Genomic DNA, 22486 nt, shown 5'->3' on the forward strand with positions numbered 1-22486 from the left:
AAAGTAAATGTTGGTAACAGAACAAACTGATGTCTTATAGGAGAATATGAATGGGGGGAGCTTTTACTCTTTATAATGAATTTTGTGTTGGTCTAATTAGAAAAAGATAATAATAATATTATTATTAATAATAATGGCAAAAGGACTAATCAGAAAAAGAACTTGGACAAATATATTTGAAAATTAAAAACACAGGGATACTGATCTAACTACAGAAAAGTAGTTCTGGATTATAAGAAAACGAATGGTAATAGTGTAATGGAGTTGTGAAAAATTGAAAAAACAACAACTACAACTCTTGTGTAGAATCAGGTGGTTTTGAAAAGGACACAAGCTTTAAATGATTATTTGTGCATACTGATAGAACTTGGTAAACAGAGACATCTAAACTCTGCAGATATCAGATAATTTGGCTGTGGAGAGTATTAATTTTGAAGGACAGGATGGCACTCAGTGGCCTACGTTGTGAATTAGTAAAAACAACGAGGAGTCCTTGTGGCACCTTAGGTCTGGTCTACACTGGGGGGGGGGGGGGATTGATCTAAGATACGCAACTTCAGCTACGAGAATAGTGTAGCTGAAGTCGACATATCTTAGATCGACTTAGAATCACTTACTTCGCGTCTTCGCGGCGCGGGATCGACGGCCGCCGCTCCCCCGTCGACTCCGCTTCCGCCTCTCACCGTGGTGGAGTTCCAGAGTCGACGGCAGAGCGATCGGGGATCGATTTATCACGTAAACGCGATAAATCAATCCCCGATAGATTGATCACTACCCACCGATCCAGCGGGTAGTGTAGACGTACCCTTAGAGACTAACACATTTATTTGGGCATAAGCTTTCGTGGGCTAAAACCCATTTTATCAGATGCATGGAGTGAAGACAGTAAGCAGAATATATATTCTAGCACATGAAAAGCTGGGAGTTGCCTTACCAAGTGGGGGTCAGTGCTAACTCCCATCTTTTCATGTGCTATAATATATATGCTGCTTACTGTATTTTTCACTCCATGCATCTGATGAAGTGGGTTTTAGCCCACGAAAGCTTATGCCCAAATACATTTGTTAGTCTCTAAGGTGCCACAAGGACTCCTTGTTGTTTTTGCTGATACAGACTAACACGGCTACCACTCCTAAACCTGTGAATTAGTAGTTTCAGTCCACTTCCTTGTTGATATGTGTCCACATCACCCATGCAAAACATTGCCATTGTCACCCAATGTTTGAATTAGAATGATAAATTAACTATTAATCCCCTCAAAACTGGGTTGAGGACTTAGCTGGGGCAGCATGGGAGAAGCTTTCACTGCAGGAATAGATAAACAAAGGACTTCAGTTTCCTTAGCTGTTAGTCTGACTCCTTTTACACGTAATAAATCAATGTCTGAAAATTGTACCTGGGTGAATCCTTTCAATAGCCTCCATGGCTAATTAGTTCCAAACTATAACAAAGTAACAGTGACTGCAAGGTTTTTTTACTAGACTTTTCACGGAAGGGGCCTGGTTCCCATTGGTAATCAAACATATTTTGTTGGTAGTCAAATGATGCAGACAGATGTCTGGATGGCTTGCAGAACGAGGCTGACGCTTTCAGGCTGTTAGCCATTGGGAAATACTACACATAACCTCTTAGAATGTTTTGGCATCTGTTTCACATACCATGTACACCAGTCTTTGAAAGTTTCCCTTAAGGTTTCATTCTGCAGCTGCTTACCCTTGGAATCTCCCCTCAGCCCTTGTCCTCCTTTCTCAGCTCTTTCTTGTCATTGCTTCCATGTGGAACACATTGCCCAAAAAGGTGCTGTAAACAAGGCAGAGCCTTTGAGGAGGTCAGCTATGCTGATTAGCCCCTTCAGTCTTTCTAGTGTTAGGGTTGCAGTTTTTCTGAAGCCTGAAAAACCTGGTGTCTCTCTTCTGGTGGAAAAAACCACTTGGGAAAATAAAAAAAAATAGTAAAAACAGCAGATTTTATTAAATGAAACACAAAACACAGTGTGATTCACTAATAAACATACTTATTCCTCAAATAAAAAGGCACATATTACCCCAAAATGGAAAGCTTTTTCAAGATACCACCTGTTCTCCCCTCTCTTCAACACCCACTGACAGCTGACTCCATTCATTAGCACACTCCCTCTTCAATCACCCGTGACTCCATCCATTCCCCATTACCTCTAGGAATCTAGATAGTTCTCTAGTTTTCTTATAGTTTGCTAATGGACAGGTTTCTTGTTCTCATCATTTCATGTGATGGGATACACTAATCATTTGTGTAGGAGGCCAGATTGTAAGCCTTGTGATTCTGTCTTGCAAGGCAGGAGTTAAGATTGTAGATGGGGTGAGATTCTGACCTGCACCTATAAGAGGCACAGAACAGAACTTGCTGCCCAGGTATAAGGGGAGAAGGGTAAGTGAATTTAAGCCACCTTTGTGTGACCATTTAATCTTGGGCTGTTCTGTGGCTCCTGGTGTGATTTAGACAGCCCTGGGGGCCTGTATAAGGGGGTGTTTTCACCATACAGCTAGCCCTCGCTCTTACCCAGGTGTTTTCTTTAATGCCTCCTCTTTTCACGCACAAAATTCTGTCACCCAAGTTGGGAGGTGCATTCAACCTGTCTAGCTGGCATGACGGGGTATAGTCTAGAGCCCAGGTTCTGTTTTCACTTTGGCTGGTAACATGCCCACTTTGCAGTGAGGACACAGGGTAAGTCACTGGAGTGCTGATAGTCCTCCAAGTAAACGGCTCAGCTTACTGCAGCAGAAAGAACCATGGGATATAGCGACACACATGGGGAATGTCCTGGAGGACACAGTGGTGAGCAGTGTGGCTGCTAACACCCAGGCTAGGCTAACCCCACTGTTCAGACTGAGGCACCAGTCACCCAGGCTAACTCCACAGTGAAGACATACCCTAAATCATGGCAGTCTCTATGGGTTTCTCTTCCCATTCCCAGCCCAACCTGGCACCACCCCTCCTCCATGGTTTGTGAGTGGGGGTCCTCAGAAGTCAGTCTGATGGCTGTCTTACTCAGTACCTGTGCTGGGGAACTTGTCCCCTGGCAGAAGAGAAGGATTTGAGAAGCTGTTTACATGTCTCTGGCCCTTTTACTGAGGGAGACTACCCCATGACACTTCCCTTTAAACTCTTTAGTTAGTTTTTTATTCACAGGTTGAAATTAGATCTTAATATTTCTATATCAACAATCTTTCAAATATGTTATATTCATGTAAATGGTTCAGAGACATGGTTCAAAATAAGAAAAATAATCTGTAGCAATTCAACAAAAACCCATTCAGTTGTTGTGTGTGTGTGTGTGTTTTTTTTTAATAAAATGAAATCTCTTTCTCCCCCCCACCATCTCCCTCCACAATCCTGCCTGACATACTTCAGAAATGGAGAGAGGAGTTTAGTCACCAGGGTTTCTACCTGTTGCGAGAAAAGCATAAACAAAAATCCTGGTATTGATGATCCTGTTCATTACGAGCATCATGGGGAATGTCCAAGACAAGTAGAAATCTGCAGAAGTATGAAGGATATATTCTGTGATGCCTCCTCTGAATAAAACATTTTTATTGTGTTTCTTATTTTGTATCAATACTTTATATCCTCTTCTGCAATTGCGCTCAATTACAGCATGAAAAAGCCCTATCTCTGTAGGACCAAAAGCAGTGGGAGAATGATTTTATATTGCGAGGTACTTCAAGTGTGACACATTCAGCATTATGTGAGCAAAATGGGAAGAGCTGGCACAAGCACCTTTAAAGTGATACAAAATGTCTGAGATTCGGTGCACGGGACAGTGATTTTTGCTTGCCAGCGCTATTCTTGCATTTGCAACTGAATGATTATTATGACTAAGAAAACACCTGTTCCCACAATGTATTCCATGCTTGTTGCTTATTAATTTAGGTTAGTAAAAGGAAGCACATCACAGCTAATGAGAAATTAGTTGCATTGCCCTATTTTTAACATTACATGGAGGCAAAAGGGAAAAACAGGAAGGCATATGTTTGGGGCCATGGTGAGTTGTGTTTAACAATAACACCAGAAAGGTTTTTCTAGCAATAGTTTTCAGTTAACTGCAGTGACCATTATGTGTGCACAGTGAAAATTTGTGATCTTTACACTGATTCCCATTCTCCTCCCTGATACTCCACCAGCCTTATAGCAAAAACAAAATGTAGGGCATCTGAATTAGCATAAACAAAGCAAATTTACTACCACCTTTCATGTTGTACTTACCTTTTCTCTCTTTTTCTATTATTTATTTCCTTTTTCTCCTCATCTATGTCCCAGTTTCATTGTCGTCTTCTCTCCAGTCCATATTTTTCTCTGGCCTGTTATATATTATACTGGCCAGTTTCTCTGCTCTGCTCAGCTTTTGCTTCTAACTCTCTGATTCTGTGCTCTGGCCCTGGTAAAGTTTAGGGCACCTTGAGGGCTGCTGTAACTTGCACTAGCTGAATATGGTCTCCTATGGACTTGGGATAGCTGAAGTGCATTGTGCTCTGGACACTTTCCTGATACACCACCTGCACCAGAGATTGTGGGGAGGGAGGTGTAGCAGTTGGCTATGCTGATTTTTACTAGGGCTGTCGATTTAATCGCAGTTAACTCACGCGATTAACTCAAAATTAATCATGATTAAAAGAATTAATCATGATTAATTGCAGTTTTAATCGCACTGTTAAACAATTGAAATTTAAATATTTTTGGATATTTTCCTACATTTTCAAATATATTGATTTAAGTTACAGCACAGAATACAAAGTGTACAGTGCTCACTTTATATTATTATTTTTTATTACAAATATTTGCACTGTAAAAATGATAAAACATAGTATTTTTCAATTCATCTCACTCAAGTACTGTAGTGCAATCTCTTTATTGTGAAAGTGCAACTTAGATTTTTTTTTCCTTACGTAACTGTACTCAAAAACAAAACAATGTAAAACTTTAGAGCCTACAAATCCATTAAATTCTACTTCTTGTTCAGCCAATCGCTAAGACAATTATGTTTGTTTACATTTACGGGAGATAATGCTGCCCGCTTCTTATTTACAATGTCACCTGAAAGTGAGAACAGGCATTCGCATGATATTTTTGTATCTGCCAATGCAAGGTATTTATGTGCCAAATATGCTAAACATTTGTATGTGAGATTTCTAAAGATAGATACAGCACTCGACCCAAGGTTTAAGAATCTGAAGTGCCTTTCGATATCAGAGTGACGAGGTGTGGAGCATGCTTTCAGAAGTCTTAGAAGAGCAACACTCCTATGCGGAAACAACAGAACTGGAACCACCAAAAAAGAAAATCAACCTTGTGCTGGTGGCATCTGACTCAGATGATGAAAATGAACATGCATCGTCCGCACTGCTTGGGATCGTTATCGAGTAGAACCCATCATCAGCATGGACGTATGTCCCCTGGAATAGTGGTTGAAGCATGAAGGGACATATGAATCTTTTTAGCGCCTCTGGCACGTAAAAATCTTGCGACGCTGGCTACAACAGTGCCATGTGAACACCTGTTCTCACCTTCAGGTGACATTGCAAACGAGAAGCGGGCAGCATTATCTCCTGCAACTTTAAACAAACTTGTTTGTCTGAGTGATTGGCTGAACAAGAACTAGGACTGAGTGGACTTGTGGGCTCTAAAGTTTTACAATGTTTTATTTTTGAATGCAGTTGTTTTTTTTGTACATAATTCTAAATTTGTACGTTCAACTTTCACAATAAAGAGATTGCACTACAGTACTTGTATTAGGTGAATTGAAAAATACTACTGTTTTTTACAGTGCAAATATTTGTAATAAAAAATAAATATAAAATGAGCACTCTACATTTTGTATTCTCTGTTGTTATTGAAATCAATATATTTGAAAATGTAGAAAACATCCAAAAATATTTAAATAAATGGTATTCTATTATTGTTTAACAGTGTGATTAATTGCCATTAATTTTTTTTAATTGCTTCACAGCCCTAATTTTTTACATCTGCTGGAGATTCCCCACCTTGGGGGGTATCCCCAGCAGGGTAGTTACAGGAAATTTCTGTTGCTTTTGTGCCTCCAGAAGATTTGTCCTAATGTCTCCTCCTTTTGTATCTCTCCCCATCTCTGTTAGTCTGGAGCTCCTAATGATGACTTTCTCTTTCTCTTTCCCCTCAGCTGCAATACTCCTTTTCTCTTCATCGCCCCCCCACCCCACCCCACCCCAACTTGCTTTGTGCACTGAAAGTGAGCAGAAAGGAGTCTCTTCAGAACTCTTGAGTCCTCAGTTCTTTCCCTCTGTATGTATCCCCCCATCCCCAGGGCTGCAATACTGAAAAGGCAGGATTCTTTAAAGCTCCACAGGGCACTTTCACTGCAGCTGCCTATCCTGAGTGGATGGGGAGGAGTTGAGTGCACACATCCATCCATTGCTGCACAAACCATCCAGCTACATGTGCTGTGTCCAGGTATTGTCAGGGCTTCCTTCTGTTGAGAGGCAGTTTCTCTGCTTAGCTGCTGCATCTGCCTGTGGCCAGTCTGCATTAACAGCTCAGGACAGGAGTAACAGAAGAACAAAGTACTGCTGCTTGTTAGCATTCATGCAGTACTTCATGGGGGCTGAGGTTTAGGCACTCATGCCTGGTACAGCAGCACACATTGTATCCCTTTCTTTATGTCATATTACCTTAAACAGAGTACTTTCTTCCAATATTTTAGTCTTTCAGCTTCTGTCAAGAAAACAGAGCTTTTTCCCCCTCAGATCTGATGATGGAAACCTCATGGAGTTACAAACACAGCTCTTGGGCCAGTTTCAAGGTTACAAACCATGTGAACTTTATGGAGATTTCACACAACTCTAATAGGGAGAAAACTGGTTACCAACCATATAGGAGAGAGAAATGTCAGTTTTTGGGATACCTGCTAGTTCAGAGGTTTCTGATTCTGTGAGTATTGGATGCTTTGAACTATTGATTATCAATATAGAGGATGGTCTTTGCAGAAGAGCAGAAAAGACCTTGGAAGGAACCAAATATTATAGAGAGCAATGTAGGAACTAGAATTGTGGGAATATCATATGCAAGAGTTTGAGAGTGGCATAGAAAGAGCATGATCTTTTCTATCAGGGGAATAAGAGCTTTTTTTCCCTCCAGAACTCAGCCACTCAACCCACAATAGCAGGAAAGAATTAATTAAACCTTTGTTGTGGAAACCAGATTCTTGTGACTGACAAAAGCAAGAGTTTTTGCTTCTTGTGAGAAGCTGCATTTATTTTGGAATTCAGACTCTTCTGGGAATTTGTTTGGGAACGAAGAGGTCAGAATTGTGGCCAGCAACGATCTGTGTGGCTTGGAAGATGAAAATTATGGGAAGTAAATTTAAATAATAATTACAGGAGTTTTTCACACAACTTCTGTATGAATTTTTTGTTTTGGAACTCATTGAATTCAGGGAGAGTTATAAGATTCCCCCAAAATAGGAGGAAGAAATTGAAGCACATCTGTGGTTGTAGAGATACTTTAATATCATTGCAGTAGTTAATTATTGCAGTATAGTTATTTTGCAAATTAAGTCTGCACATATTGCGTCTCTTCTTTTCTTCTCTCACCTTTGTGACCAGAGGACTTTTCTTAAGAGAGAGTCAAAAGGATTGATTCTGAAAGATGCTGAGTGCCTGTAGTAAATCTTAATCCAAATGTGTCATTTCTAGCTTCCATTTACTTTCTTTAGTGGCTTCTGATACTTTCTTTAATGGAATTTGGCATGTCATGGTGTAAATCCTCTCCACCACCTGTCCTAAATCATGAGAATGAGCTACAGGTCCAACACCGCTGGTTTAGCACCCATTCCCCCCTCCCCCTCACTTTCCTACTGGCTATGAGACAACTTGAGAAGTTCATATAGTTTATACTTGGTCGTCATTTTTAATTGTATTTATTTTCTTGGCTTTATGTCTGCACAACAGAGAACATGTCTCACAACTGAAGTTTATAACATTGTGCAGAGAAGGTAAGAAGAAATGGTTCCCTGCAAAGAGTGCTTACAGTCCAAACAGATCAGATATGAAAACGAGCAGGAAATGGGAGATTGCGAGATGACTGAGTGGTGGCGTTTGGCATGTGTCTTATTAGTTCCACAGTGTTTTTATTCTATTTCTTAGAGCTTATCTACACATGGAGTTGTTGCTGATTAACTCCATGTGTAGACTCACTTACTCTAGAACAAGAGTGTCTTGTTTCTGTTTAGTTTACCCCACTTTCAAAGTGGGCAGTCAAAGCATTCTTATTCTGGAATAAGCTTGGCATGTTTAGCCTAGGAAAATGGAGGCTGAGAAGGGATAGGATTTCTCTCTATAAATACATTAAGGGGTAAACAGCAGGGAGGGAGAAGAGCAATTTAAGCTAAAGGACAATGTTGGTGGAAGAACAAATGGGTATAAAGTGGGTTTCCCTAGCAGTAAAGAAGGACAAATAGGTATGAATAAACGTAGGTTGGCAATTAGAAGACAGTTTCTAACAATCAGAAGAATGAGATTCTGGAACAGCCTTCCAATCACTCCAGAGTAGTGGAGACAAACAACCTAATTAGCTTTAAGATGGAGCTTGATATATTTATGAATGGATTATATGACAGGGTTGTCTGTGCTAGCAGGGGACTGGACTTGATGACCCAGCAGGTCCCTTCCACTCCTAATGTCCTGTAAAAGTGTCCAGACATGGAGTTAATCAGGAACTGTTAATCAAGAACAACTCTACATGTAGACAAACCCTTATTGGGTCTGTGTTTCTCTGAGAAGGAAATAGAACCTGAAGACCTATTGGAAAGAAGCAGGAGGAATTGGTGTGGTGTGGGCATGGTTTTCTAGGTCATTGTGTCAGAAAGCAGTGGATTTTTAACTCCACCCTAGAAAATAGGCAGGTGGGAATGGCCCTTGGGAGACAAGGATCTAAGGAGCTAGGAGGGAAGAAGTGGGGAAAGGAAGTCCTAAGAACAGGCAAGCTCGGGGAAAACTTAGTGGGAGGTTTCTGTTGTGTTAATTGTTTTTGAGTTCCAAATAAAGCCAACTCTTAGAAAGGGTGTGAGTTTGGAAATGGAGTCTTTCTGCTCTATGGCGGACAGGGAGGGACTCAGCCCATCTACATGGAAGGAAGTGGTACCACACAAGAGTGGACGAAAGGTACACTTCAAATAAAAGCAAACTGAACTAACTTTTAGATTTACAGCAATTGCATATCATGCAGAGTCTTGCCTTCTGTGCAGCTTCATCCCACAAGTTCAGTGGTTTATTTGATATTGCATACAGTTTTTCTTAATATTTTATTAACTACATAGACCTATAGAATTTCCTTCTTGCTACAAACATTTTGAAGATTTTTTCCATCTATCATGTTCATGTTGTTAGCTCTACTTGGGTTTTGATTGCAACTCCTGTAGTTATTCTAAATAAGGAACAGTGGAAAATGATGAGTTTTGGTGTGTGTGTGTGTGTGTGGGGAACAAAAATATTAGCCTCTTTGGAATTGTTTCTGTGTAAAATGTCATGATAGTCTGTTCCATGAGGTAACTTGGAAATTAATTCATATCCCCGTGGCAACACTTGACATATTTCATATTAAGTCAATTAGAAATAAACCACATTTATTTCACCTTGTCACATTATTTAAACCTGTTTATAGCAAAAGGTAAACTTCAGGACTTATAACTAAGATAGTGAAAACCGAAGTATTAAGGCATGATGATTCATGAAATATGAAAAATTAATGTTGTTTTGAAATGTTTTAAAATTACTTACTTAATAGCTTTTTTCACAGTGTTAATTTCATCGTAAAAATATAACTAAGATTTTTCTGTGTTCCACAGTATTTTGGAAGTTTGCTTGTGATATTCTGTGTTGAACTGGCCTGCGGTGTTTGGACCTATGAGCAGGAAATTACGGTGAGTCAGAAAAGGAGGATACATTATTAAATAGAAGAAAACAAAGATTTTCATTAGCTAGCTATTCTCCAACTGCTGTAGTGTGCATCTTTGGTTATGGCTTTCTGTCAGTCTAGTATTAACTTCAGGCATTTCAGTTTGTGTTAATATAGGGAATTCTGGGAAACCAGTTCTTTCTAAAAGGGTCCAGTCTGAAATTTTCTCCCTGTGAGGATCAGATCCTTAGGGCCTGTTTTATTTATTGCTTAGACACGTTCCCACTGAAGTCAAGTGGGAGTTTTGATTCCGTAAGGATTGCAGGCTTAGGTTCTGTATTTTGAGGGGATTTGGGAGGGGGTTGGTCCAAGACTCTTTCACTTTGGCTAAATCTTGCTGTGCTGTATTGTAAACAGACAGTGCATTCATTCCATAAATGACTTACTGCTTGCTAAGGTCGTTAGTAATGTCTCCTTAAACTATAAATGCCTGTGTTTTAACGTAAAACATGTCTCAGCTATAAAACCGATTTCTGTAAACTTCTAAGGAGGTTTTATCTCCAACTAGTATTTATAACTGCACCAGCCTTTAATTTTCAAACTGGAGACTTGTATCCATTATGAAGGGAAATGGCTAAGTACTGAACAGAAAACAAACTATCATATTATCCTGCTTGCTCCTATATCGTCTTGTCTCATTTTCAGTTTGATACCTATTTATCAGCAGAGTGACAAATTTCCTCCAAGCTGCCAACATATGCTCATGACACTGGTCTTGTCAACAGCAGTCAGTGTGTAGCAATTATACTGCAGTGAAAAGGGAGGGAGCTCATTTGGTATTTGTACAGTACTGGAACCAAAGGAATTTCTGGCAGATCTGCACTCTGAAATTATGTGGCAGCATTTTGTATCAGAACTCATTCCCTTGCTATACAGATTCCAGAGCGGTGTTTTATGCTCCTAATATAACATCATTTAAATATATCACTTTGCTTAAATGTCAGGTTGCATTGATATCATACATTTTTTAAATTGGGAAGGTAGATCATAGGTATGACTCATCCCCTGGCCACAGTCACCATCCTCTGGGGTTCTGCCAGGGGCGACAGTTATAACTAACATCCATGGCTCTATAGGAGTCTTATCAGTAGAAGCTGCCTCTAGGAGGCATTGAACTGAGCATCCTTCAAGTTCACCAGCTACACCCTCCACCCCAGCCAAAACCATCCATATTTCAGGATACCCTAGATGGGCCAGGCCCCCTGCTGGATCTGGGTTGTGGGCACTTTGGCCCATTGTGACCTCATCCCTCCAGACAGATATTCTACTAGTGGGACCCATAACCCTGGAATACACTAGCAGAAGCTACCATAGGTTATGGCATCAGTGACTTAAAAAACAAAAATAAGAAGTGATAGATCCATCAACCTCTAGGGAATTTTGTCCATCTGCCTTGTCCCATTCCCTAACCAGGCCAGAACCAGTCCAAAGATTCACCACCCCCAAGTTCTTCCACATCTGCCAGGGAAATTCAGTAATGTGGACTGTTAGCATATGAATAAATAGAACTAAATATCTAATCTGAGTGTTGAATGTTCGAACTGGTTAAAGGGGAGACTACAACAGGTCATACTGAAAGGTGAACTGTCAAGCTGGAGGGAGGTTACTAGTGGAGCTCCTCAGGGATCGGTCTTCGGACCAGTCTTATTTAACATTTTTATTACTGGTCTTGGCACAAAAAGTGGAAGTGTGCTAATAAAATTTGTAGATGGCACAAAGTTGGGAGGGATTGACAATACAGAGGAGGACCAGAATATCATACAAGAAGATCTGGATGACCTTGAAAACTGGAATATTAGAAATGGGATGAAATTCAACAGTGCAAAGTGCAAGGTCATGCATTTAGGGACTAACAAGAATTTCTGTTATAAGCTGGGGACGTATCAGTTGGAAGTGACAGAGGAGGAGAAAGACCGGAGTGTATTGATTGATCAATACATTAGAAGCAAGAGGATGACCAAAGACAGGGTAGGCCCACTGCTTAGTGAAGAGGGAGAAACAGTAACAGGAAACTTGGAAATGGCAGAGATGCTTAATGACTTCTTTGTTTCGGTCTTCACCGAGAAGTCTGAAGGAATGCCTAACATAGTGAATGCTAATGGGAAGGGGGTAGGTTTAGCAGATAAAATAAAAAAAGAACAAGTTAAAAATAACTTAGAAAAGTTAGATGCCTGCAAGTCACCAGGGCCTGATGAAATGCATCCTAGAATACTCAAGGAGCTAATAGAGGAGGTATCTGAGCCTCTAGCTATTATCTTTGGAAAATCATGGGAGACGGGAGAGATTCCAGAAGACTGGAAAAGGGCAAATATAGTGCCCATCTATAAAAAGGGAAATAAAAACAACCCAGGAAACTACAGACTAGTTAGTTTAACTTCTGTGCCAGGGAAGATAATGGAGCAAGTAATTAAGGAAATCATCTGCAAACACTTGGAAGGTGGTAAGGTGATAGGGAACAGCCAGCATGGATTTGTAAAGAACAAATCGTGTCAAACCAATCTGATAGCTTTCTTTGATAGGATAACGAGTCTTGTGGATAAGGGAGAAGCTGTGGATGTGGTATACCTAGACTTTAGTAAGGCATTTGATACGGTCTCGCATGATATTCTTATCGATAAACTAGGCAAATACAATTTAGATGGGGCTACTATAAGGTGGGTGCATAACTGGCTGGATAACCATATTCAGAGACTTGTTATTAATGGTTCCCAATCCTGCTGGAAAGGCATAACGAGTGGGGTTCCGCAGGGGTCTGTTTTGGGACCGGCTCTGTTCAATATCTTCATTAACGACTTAGATATTGGCATAGAAAGTACACTTATTAAGTTTGCGGATGATACCAAACTGGGAGGGATTGCAACTGCTTTGGAGGACAGGGTCATAATTCAAAATGATCTGGACAAATTGGAGAAATGGTCTGAGTTAAACAGGATGAAGTTTAACAAAGACAAATGCAAAGTGCTCCACTTACGAAGAAAAAATCAGTTTCACACATACAGAATGGGAAGAGACTGTCTAGGAAGGAGTACGGCAGAAAGGGATCTAGGGGTTATAGTGGACCACAAGCTAAATATGAGTCAACAGTGTGATGCTGTTGCAAAAAAAGCAAACATGATTCTGGGATGTATTAACAGGTGTGTTGTGAGCAAGACACGAGAAGTCATTCTTCCGCTCTACTCTGCTCTGGTTAGGCCTCAGCTGGAGTATTGTGTCCAGTTCTGGGCACCGCATTTCAAGAAGGATGTGGAGAAATTGGAAAGGGTCCAGAGAAGAGCAACAAGAATGATTAAAGGTCTTGAGAACATGACCTATGAAGGAAGGCTGAAAGAATTGGGTTTGTTTAGTTTGGAAAAGAGAAGACTGAGAGGGGACATGATAGCAGTTTTCAGGTATCTAAAAGGGTGTCATAAGGAGGAGGGAGAAAACTTGTTCACCTTAGCCTCTAAGGATAGAACAAGAAGCAATGGGTTTAAACTGCAGCAAGGGAGGTCTAGGTTGGACATTAGGAAAAAGTTCCTAACTGTCAGGGTGGTTAAACACTGGAATAAATTGCCTAGGGAGGTTGTGGAATCTCCATCTCTGGAGATATTTAAGAGTAGGTTAGATAAATGTCTATCAGGGATGGTCTAGACAGTATTTGGTCCTGCCATGCGGGCAGGGGACTGGACTCGATGACCTCTCGAGGTCCCTTCCAGTCCTAGAATCTATGAATCATAGGATGACTGTGAGCCACCAATGTGTTGCAGTTGTGAAAAAGGCTAATGCTGTCCTAGGATGCATCAAGTGGGGTATTTCCAGTAGAGACAGGAAAATGTTAGTACCATTATATTGGTGAGATCTCATCTGGAATACTGTGTGCAATTCTGGTCTCCCATGTTTAAGAAAGATGAATTCAAACTGAAATAGGTCCTGAGAAGGGATACTAGGATGATATGAGAGGAGACTCAGAGCTTGGCTTGTTTAGCCTTACCAAAAGAAGGCCGAGGGGAGATATGATTGCTCTCCATAAATACATCAGAGGCATAAATATGAGGAAGGGAGAGGAGTTATTTAAGTTAAGCACCAATGTGGACACAAGAACAAATGGATATAAACTGGCCAGCAACAAGTTTAGGCATGAAATTAGACAAAGGTTTCTGACCATCAGAGGAGTGAAGTTCTGGAATAGGTTTCCAAGGGGAACAGTGGGGGCAAAAAAACCTAACTGGCTTCAAGACTGAGTTTGATCAGTTTATGGAGGGGATGGTATGATGAGACTGCCTGAATCCGTGTTTCCTTTGGGTATAAACTTTGACAACCCAGTGATGGGAGAAATGGCAGCTGTTGCCAGCTTAGGTCCTTTGCCAAGAGCACCACAATCCTCCAGCACTGGCAGGAATAACCAGTGGCAAGAATCAGTGAGTCTGGCACAGCGTGAGCATGATGTACAGAGGATAGTCCAAATGATTTATCCCAATCCTGAACATGCTGTATTAGGAGATGAGCGCATGGAGAGGCTGGTATCATTTGATCGGAGAGTGGACGGGGAGTCATATGAACAAGCAAACAGCAGGGAGGAATACCACCATCTACTAACTGAGAAGATCCATGAAATCCACAGACACATACAGGAAGTACAAGAGAACAGACTGCTGGGGCAGCAAGGACTTGGTGTACCGCCAGCTCCACAGCAGCAAGGACCTGGCATGGGTCAGCTGTAACCAAGACTATCTGCTAGCTTTGTGGACAGCTGAATGGCAGATCCCAACCTCCAGGAAGAACTGTCTGGACTATCCTCATCCAAGCTGCCTCCTCTGGACAAGGTTAACAAGTGACTACAATTGCTTAGTGTACACTTGGCATTATGTATTCAGATTTTTAAATGCAAAGTAAGAGTTTAACATACTCTACTTCCCTACAAGCTTATTTTAATAAAACTCTTATTAAATCTCAAAAAAAAAAAAAAAAAAAAGGCATGTAGCCGATCTGCAACTGCTAGCAGCAAATATCTCCAATGGCTGGTGATTGGACATTAGTTGGGGAGGGCTCTGAATTACTACAGAGAATCTTTCACAGGTGTCTGGCTGGTGGGTCTTGCTGACATGCGCAAGGTCTAACTGATCACCATATGTGGGGTTGGGAAAGAATTTCCCCTCGGGTCAGATTAGAATTTCCCCTCCGGTTTTTTTTTGCCTTCCTCTGCAGCATTGGGCATGGGTCACTTGTAGGTTTAAACTAGTGTAAATGGTGGATTTTCTGTAACTTGAAGTCTTTAAACCATGATCTGAGGACTTCAGTAACTTAGCCAGAGATTAGGGGTCTATTACAGGAGTGGGTGGGTGAGGTTCTGTGGCGTGCGATGTGCAGGAGGTCAGACTAGATGATCATGATGGTCCCTTCTGACCTTAAAATCTGTGAGTCTTGATCTCTCTCTCTCTCTCTCCCCTCCCCCCTTCTGTGCTCTTACCATTTTGTTTCTTTTCCTTCCTGGTTACTCTCTTATTGCTCTCTTTTCTTCTCTCCCCATATGCCCCATTGTTTGTTCCTCTGTCTTCAGTTGTTGTGATCCTCCTGCCCCCATTTGCCCTCATCCTACTACTGCTCACGCTGTGGGGTGGGCCGGGAACACAAGTCTTCCAGGCCCTCTACTCCCAAACCCTGCTACTGACTGTCAGGCTCTGAGACCAAGCCCACTGAAGCAAAGCACTTCAGAACCCAGAATGCTCTTCAGCATGGTTTTACAATACCTACAGGTCACTTCCAGGGGCTGGCCAATCCAAAGAATGCAGAGCATGCAGGCCCTTCGTCTTCCACACTGGGCAGCGAAGAGACTCCCTAGAACTCCTTGGGGGAGCCCTGCTGCCAGGTTGGATTCATTTTATAATGAAATCATAGGAGCCCTTGGTGAGGTTCGAGAATTAGTTCGCATTAGTATAGGGGTGTGTGTGATGCTGTTAAAAAGTGTCAGTGAGGCATAACCCCAATACTATCCCAGTTTGAGTCCTGTTTGGCATATATATTAGTCTGCTAAAAGCATCCCTGTATAAATAGTTTTGCTTCCAGCTTATGATAGCTCTCAAAATGAAAAGTGCCTTATGACTAATTTCTTCCATTCACAAGACTGAAAAGCCAGAGCAAGTTCTCAGTTTACTTGAACTTCAGTCAAGGCTTGATACTTGTTAGAAAAATAGTAACATATTAATGCAAGCGAAAATTAAACAGCAGACAAGACCATAGAGAACTTTAATGCTCAAAAATCAAATCATAAACTTGAATTCTAGTTTACCTACACCATACAGGAAAGTGCTTCTCAAGGAACGAAGCCACGCAAATGATTTTCATGAACAGGTGGTATATGTACTACTAAGTAAATTGGTTATTCAGGATTTAGTTAGTAGTTAGTAGATAGGCTTAGTTTGGCCTCTGGAATGTCAAGGTGACAAAGGTATAGATTCTAAAATCCCTTCTTAGCTCAGTCAGAACTGCCTTGTAAGTTGGTTTTGTTTTACTTTTTAATTTCCTTCTCTCACTTTTTTGCATTAATTTGTGTCTGCTTTTCATTGTCTTCAAAAAAGTTGGATGCCTTGTATTACGTGCATAACCTTGGACTAGATTCAACTAAAATAAGATAATAAAAAAAACTCTAAGAAGCGTGATCTGAACTGCAGTGGTATCAAGTGTTATCCAAAGAAAGCAAAGACCTGATTTCTAATTTAATATAAAGAAAAATGTGTTGCGTGCAAAAGTGAATTAATTGATTCTAGTGACCAGCATAAATGTTTGAAGTATGAGTTGCATCTCTGGGACATTCCTGCTTTTGTAAGTGCTTGTTTTAGCACTCTGCTGCTAAGATGTATTTTTAATTTGGATATTTGCAAACCTCTTGAGATCATAGCCCCTGAGAACAACAACAACAACAACAAAAAACAGCTAATAGAATCCCCAGTGTGTCAAAGGCATTGTTGTTTTTCTGAGACATTTTATTTGTGAAATGACATGTGAAGACAAGCTAATAAGTGGAAATGTGAAGACAAGCTAATTTCCTAATAGATGGAAATTGCAGTTATAACTAATCCAGATATAACACATATTATTTAACAAAACACCCTATTTTTGGACTGAGGTCGTTCAGGCAATGAGAATCTCTTGTTTTATGTTTGTACAGCACCAAGCACAATGAGGATCTCCTTTGGGAGCTACTATGATATAAGTAATAAATGATAATTTAGGCCATGTAAAATTTCACAGAAAACTGTTACTGGAAGCATTAATTGAAAAAAGATAACTAAGTCCTAGCAGTTACCATTAATGGCTTTAGAATAGCTGGATATTTTTTCACAAAATATGTGAAAATAAAGCTCACTTTGAAACTGTGAGTTGTTTAAATGCAACCATTAAATCTAATGTGAGCAAGCTAAAAATAACATGAACAGTATGTGTATCTGAAGGACTACACTAAAGTACTCAACTCCTTTGTTAGGTTGGTGTACAATAAAAGTGGTCCAGCTGAAACAAAAGTCAATTTCTAATCTTAACGCTGACTACTTTTATGTCAACTTATAACAACCTTTGCTTACTTTGTTATTCTCACAATGTTCCTGGTGTCTGGGTCTTAAATAAAAGAGAAAGCAAGACATGCAATTAAAATACTCCAATTAAAAAAAAAATTAAATGCTTTCCCAATAACTTGTTTGAAAAGAAAACATTTCCAAAAAATGGAAAAAAAGGCTTACTGAACAAAAGTTACTCTTGAATTTCTTGAAGCAGTATACACTCAAACTTGTACACGCTGGACTTGATTCAAAACTCTTTGATGTCAATGGAAGGGGAATGGGAGAATGGCCATATTGGATCAGACCAATAGTCCATCTAGCCCAGTATCCTGTCTTCTGACAATGGCTGGTGCTAGATGCTTCAAAGGGAATGAACAGAACAGGGCAATTTATTGAGTGATCCATTTCCTGTCATCCAGTCCTAGTTTCCAACAGTCAGAGTTTTAGTGACACCCAGAGAGCATGGGGTTGCATCCTTGATGATCTTGGCTAGTAGTCATTGATAGACCTATCCTCCATGAACTTATCTAACTCTTTTTTGAACCCCGTTATACTTTTGGCCTTCACAGCATCGAGTTCCATAGGTTGTCTGTGCATTGTGTGAAGAAATACTTCCTTACGTTTGTTTTAAATCTGCTGCCTTTTAACTTCATTGGGCTTCACTGACTTCACTGGACTTTTGTGAGATACAAGTTGATAATCATTTAATAGAAATTTACACATAACCCTTGGAAATGCTCTAAAATATATTATTTTTATTTATTGATATTTAGATCCCCTATTGCCATACACGTATTTCTAAACAAGCAAGTGACAAAAACAATATTTTTCTCACTATTTCTATTAATACAACTAAAGCTGTATGTTTAAAATCAAAACATTTATTTTCCTTTTTTTTACTGAGATGGCACATCCAAAGTAACTTGCATTTAGAACCTCAGGATAGACGAAAACTTTGGTTCTATAGGTACAAGATGATTGATTTATTAGAGAACTCTCAATCTCTCTGTTATTTGAAACACCTTGTCTCTTCTTTTCAGGTCCCAGTACAATGGTCAGATATGGTCACTTTAAAAGCCAGGATGACCAACTATGGCTTACCTAGATACCAGTGGCTTACTCATGCTTGGAATTTCTTTCAGAGGGAGGTAAGAAGATAATCAGTTCATGAAATGTAATGGTGCGTGTGCACGAAGTGCTCCTTATCTGTTTGATGGAAAAAGGTTTAGTTAGAAATAAAAAGGTGAGGCTTTTTCTGCAAGCTAACTGAGGACTTATATTTTGGTGTAGTCCTTGAAAGCTATTGGCATACAACCTCTCAAATTCTTGTAAGTTCTAGACAAATACACTGGAATTGTGTATTTTCATAATTTCACCTCCCTTCTTCTTGTAACTTACATTATTTATATATAATTCCAAGGATGCACTATAGCTGCATTAGTTCTATATACAGATCATATTTCATTAAATGGACCGACAAAGACTTACAACAGTGGTTTTCACCCTGTAGTCCTTGGACCCCCTGGGGTCTGCAGACTATGTCTAAGGGGTCCACGAAAGGTTATTGTTACCATACATCAGTGTTTTTCAACCTGCGGTCTGCAGTTCCCTGGGGGTCCACAGACTGTCTAAGATTTCCAGTAGGGTCTGCACTTCCATATGAAATTTTTTAGGGGTCCACAAATGAAAAAAAGGTTGAAAACCACTGACTTACAACAGGGGTTCTCAAACTTCAATGCATTGCGACCCCTTTCAACAGTAAAAATTACAACATGACCCCAAGATGGGGGACCGAAGCCTGAACCAACTGGAGCCCCCGGAGGAGGGGGCAAAGCTGAAGCCCCAAGGCTTCAGTCCCAAGCAGGGGCCTGTAATCTGAGTCCCGATGCCCAGGGCTAAAGCCCTCAGGCTTCGTCCCCAGGCGGTGGTGCTCACGCTTCAGCTTCAGTCCCGGGCCCCAGCAAGTCTAAGCCATCCCTGGCAACCCCATTAACATGGGGTGGTGACCCACTTTCGGTTCCCGACCCACAGTTTGAGAACCGCTGACTTACAATATAAAAAACCACTTCCAGTACTGTGAGTGCAGTTGCATTGATTTAGAAATGTAGCTACCTGATTTCACCTGCAGATCAGATAGGTGTCTAAAAACGGTACAATTGCAGGCTCCTTTAATTGTGGATGCAATATTTGAGGCCTAATTAAAAATCTGTGCCAGTGTGTGTTAAAACTTTTACTGCATGTATATACCACTAATAATACAAAAATAAGAACGTTCCTGAATTTAAATAATACCTTCAGTTAACTACTTCTCCTCTGCCAAAGATGGGAGCACCTAGGCCTATTTCAGTGAAGAATACAAGTATGAAGAATTAAAAATTGATTCACTGCATATACAGTAAAGTGAACATCCTATGTGGTATTTTAGTATTATTGTCCTCCCCTCTTACTGCATGCTTTGATTTGTAGCGTCCTTTCTATGGATTTGCCATCTTTGAGACATTATATTGGTTGGAAAGGAGTATGAAAGGCTGTTTCTAAACAGTTGCCAATACTGTCTCTTGGGTTGCAGTTCCATTAAAGTGGTCAGTTTTATGTCCTGTCACCAGGGGAAAAAAACATGGCTTGAACATTGACATATTTGCTCTATAGCCTTCTGAAATACAGAACTGTATTCATTTTAAAGAAAGAACTATTATGTCACAGAAACAGGGACATGTACAAGGAAAAAGCCATTAGCTCCAGATACATGTTCACGTGCAGGAAAAGCACTCTTTAAATGCTTGTCATTGTGTTGCCTTTGTTAAAATGCTGAAATCTATCATTGTTGCAGATTTCCTGTTTATTTAAACATTTCCTGACTACACTTGATTAGTCTGTATTTGTGTTAGAACCTGAAAGAAAGAATAAATAAAGGATTAGAAGAGTTTAAGATATTTTCTGCTAAAGCTTTTCAAATGCTACCAGAAACACAGTAGTTCTTCATGTTTAGGTAGATTGAGAGAATCTGTCTATAGTCTCTACCTGAAACAATATAAACAATTCTTGATTTCCATGCACACTGCTTTATGATATCTTGGTTTAAATGTATGTGTTGGTTAGATAAAAAAGATGCCTTTATGTATTGGTTATCATAGTGTCACAGCAATGACCCTGTAAGTCCTAAATGACTCTTCCTCTGGAAAGGCTGATTTTTAAATAAATGAAAAATCAACTTCCCTGCCAAAGAACAAACCCTGACTCTCTGGGGAAAAAAGAAAAGAAAAGCCCTTTATAATAGAAATTTCTTGTGTTTAGTCGATAGCCAGAGGAAATGATTTTTGGAAAGTTTGAGGTTAATTGGACAAACTGTTTCAGCAGTACAGCACACTGCCTCGCTAACTGATGCGTTCTCATATTTTGAGCATTTTGCGCCAGATTTTTAAAGGAAGGAAATCAATGGAAGTTAAGGGCCTAAATATCTTTAAAAATCTGGGCCTATGTTAATTCTTTTTGTCTGCTCTCAACTCAGGTATTGGATGTACTTATTTTCTGCATGAATGAACATTAGTGTATTGGGCCATTTTTACGAAGTTGGAGTGCAAACTTCTTAGTTCATAAAGGATCAGTTTTTTATCAGCTGTGAGCTCTGTCTTCTGCATTTTATAACTTTTTGGGAGAGATGTGAAATCTGTTTTTCTTAACCACCCCATTATATTTTTTAAGAGCAAATTGCTGATCCAATAACCAGAAAGGGTGACCTTGTGGCTAGGAAGGTAGAGAGAGGGAGAATTGGGGCTGGGAAGAGGACAGTGGGGAAGCAGAAGAATGAAAGTGAAAACAGATGGGGGAAAAAAGCCCAAAGAAGGTAACATGAGGAGCCAAAGCTTGAAGTCTTCAGTCAGGCAAAACTCCCCAGCAATTCAGTAAGACTTTGGCCTGAATGAAAAGGTAGGTTGAAAACCAAGTAAGAATTTAGTATTGGGACTCTGATGAGACGCAGAAGATAGAGGGGAAGAGAAAATTTAAAATTAACAGGAAAAGAGAGGTGTGTGGCAGCCATGCCAAGGTATGGTGGGAGGGAATGTGTGAGTTGGTGTCCAGGCAATGGACAGAGGACAGGGGATTGCACCAAGTAAATATGGAGCCATTGCATCAGCCCTCTTTGTTGTGAATGCAGACTAGAAAATGAAATCCCATCACTGTGTTATAAGCTTGTTACTGTGATTTTTATGATCTATTATGGCGTGTCTTGTGATCAGAGTTCCTACTATTCTGATTCTTATACAGATTATATTCTCCTGTGATACTTTATTTCCCCCCAAATTTCCTTCCTCCTATTTTCCTTTTCCATTTCAGTATTTTTCTTAGCTCTTTTTTATTGTCTTCACTTTTTTCTCATTTTCTTTCCTTTCCCTTATTTTTGTCCCTTTCCCTGCTCTGACACATCTCTTCCTGTGCATTCCTCCCGCTCCCCCCCCAGATTTGCCTCCAATCTGCTCCAGCTTTATAGGGATTCTCCATTCCACTAGTGTCTCCTCCTATTAAACTTCTCTTGGCTACCCCCATAATGAGGACAGCAGCATTGCAGGCTTGGGCAATTTCTGTGAAGCACTAAGTAGGGCAGTGGTTTTCAACATATGGTCCACGAAAGGTGGTTGTTACCATAGAACAGTGGTTTTCAACCTATGGTTTGCGGACCACTGGGGGTCCATGGACTATGTCTAAGATTTCCAAAGGGGTCTGCACCTCCATTCAAAATTTTTTACGGGTCCGCAAATGAAAAAAGGCTGAAAACCACTGACCTAGGGGATTGGTGGGGAGGGAAAGGACAGATCACATATCAATGTAATTGGCTGATTTTTGGCTTGGTTATGTCCAGGCACAACAGAGGCATCCATAAAATGAGGCTCTGTACAGGAGCAGCCGGAAACAATATCTAAAAACAATAGCCTGCATATGTCTGGCTCTATATACATGTTTTAAAAGTTTGTTCAGTTTTTAGCTTTTATGAC

At 40.3% G+C, this 22486-nt stretch overlaps 1 protein-coding gene across 1 annotated transcript in view; it reads left to right on the forward strand.

Annotated features, from left to right (window-relative positions):
• Positions 1–22486, forward strand: part of TSPAN12 (tetraspanin 12) — a 65122-nt gene that overhangs the window by 32414 nt on the left and 10222 nt on the right. Inside the window, exons 4-5 of the mRNA XM_065423677.1 lie at positions 9854–9928; positions 18536–18643. Of these exons, the coding sequence (XP_065279749.1) occupies positions 9854–9928; positions 18536–18643 (183 nt within the window). The remainder of the gene's footprint in view (positions 1–9853; positions 9929–18535; positions 18644–22486) is intronic.

Source organism: Emys orbicularis, chromosome 1 (assembly GCF_028017835.1).
Source record: "Emys orbicularis isolate rEmyOrb1 chromosome 1, rEmyOrb1.hap1, whole genome shotgun sequence".
Lineage (NCBI taxonomy): Eukaryota > Metazoa > Chordata > Testudines > Emydidae > Emys > Emys orbicularis.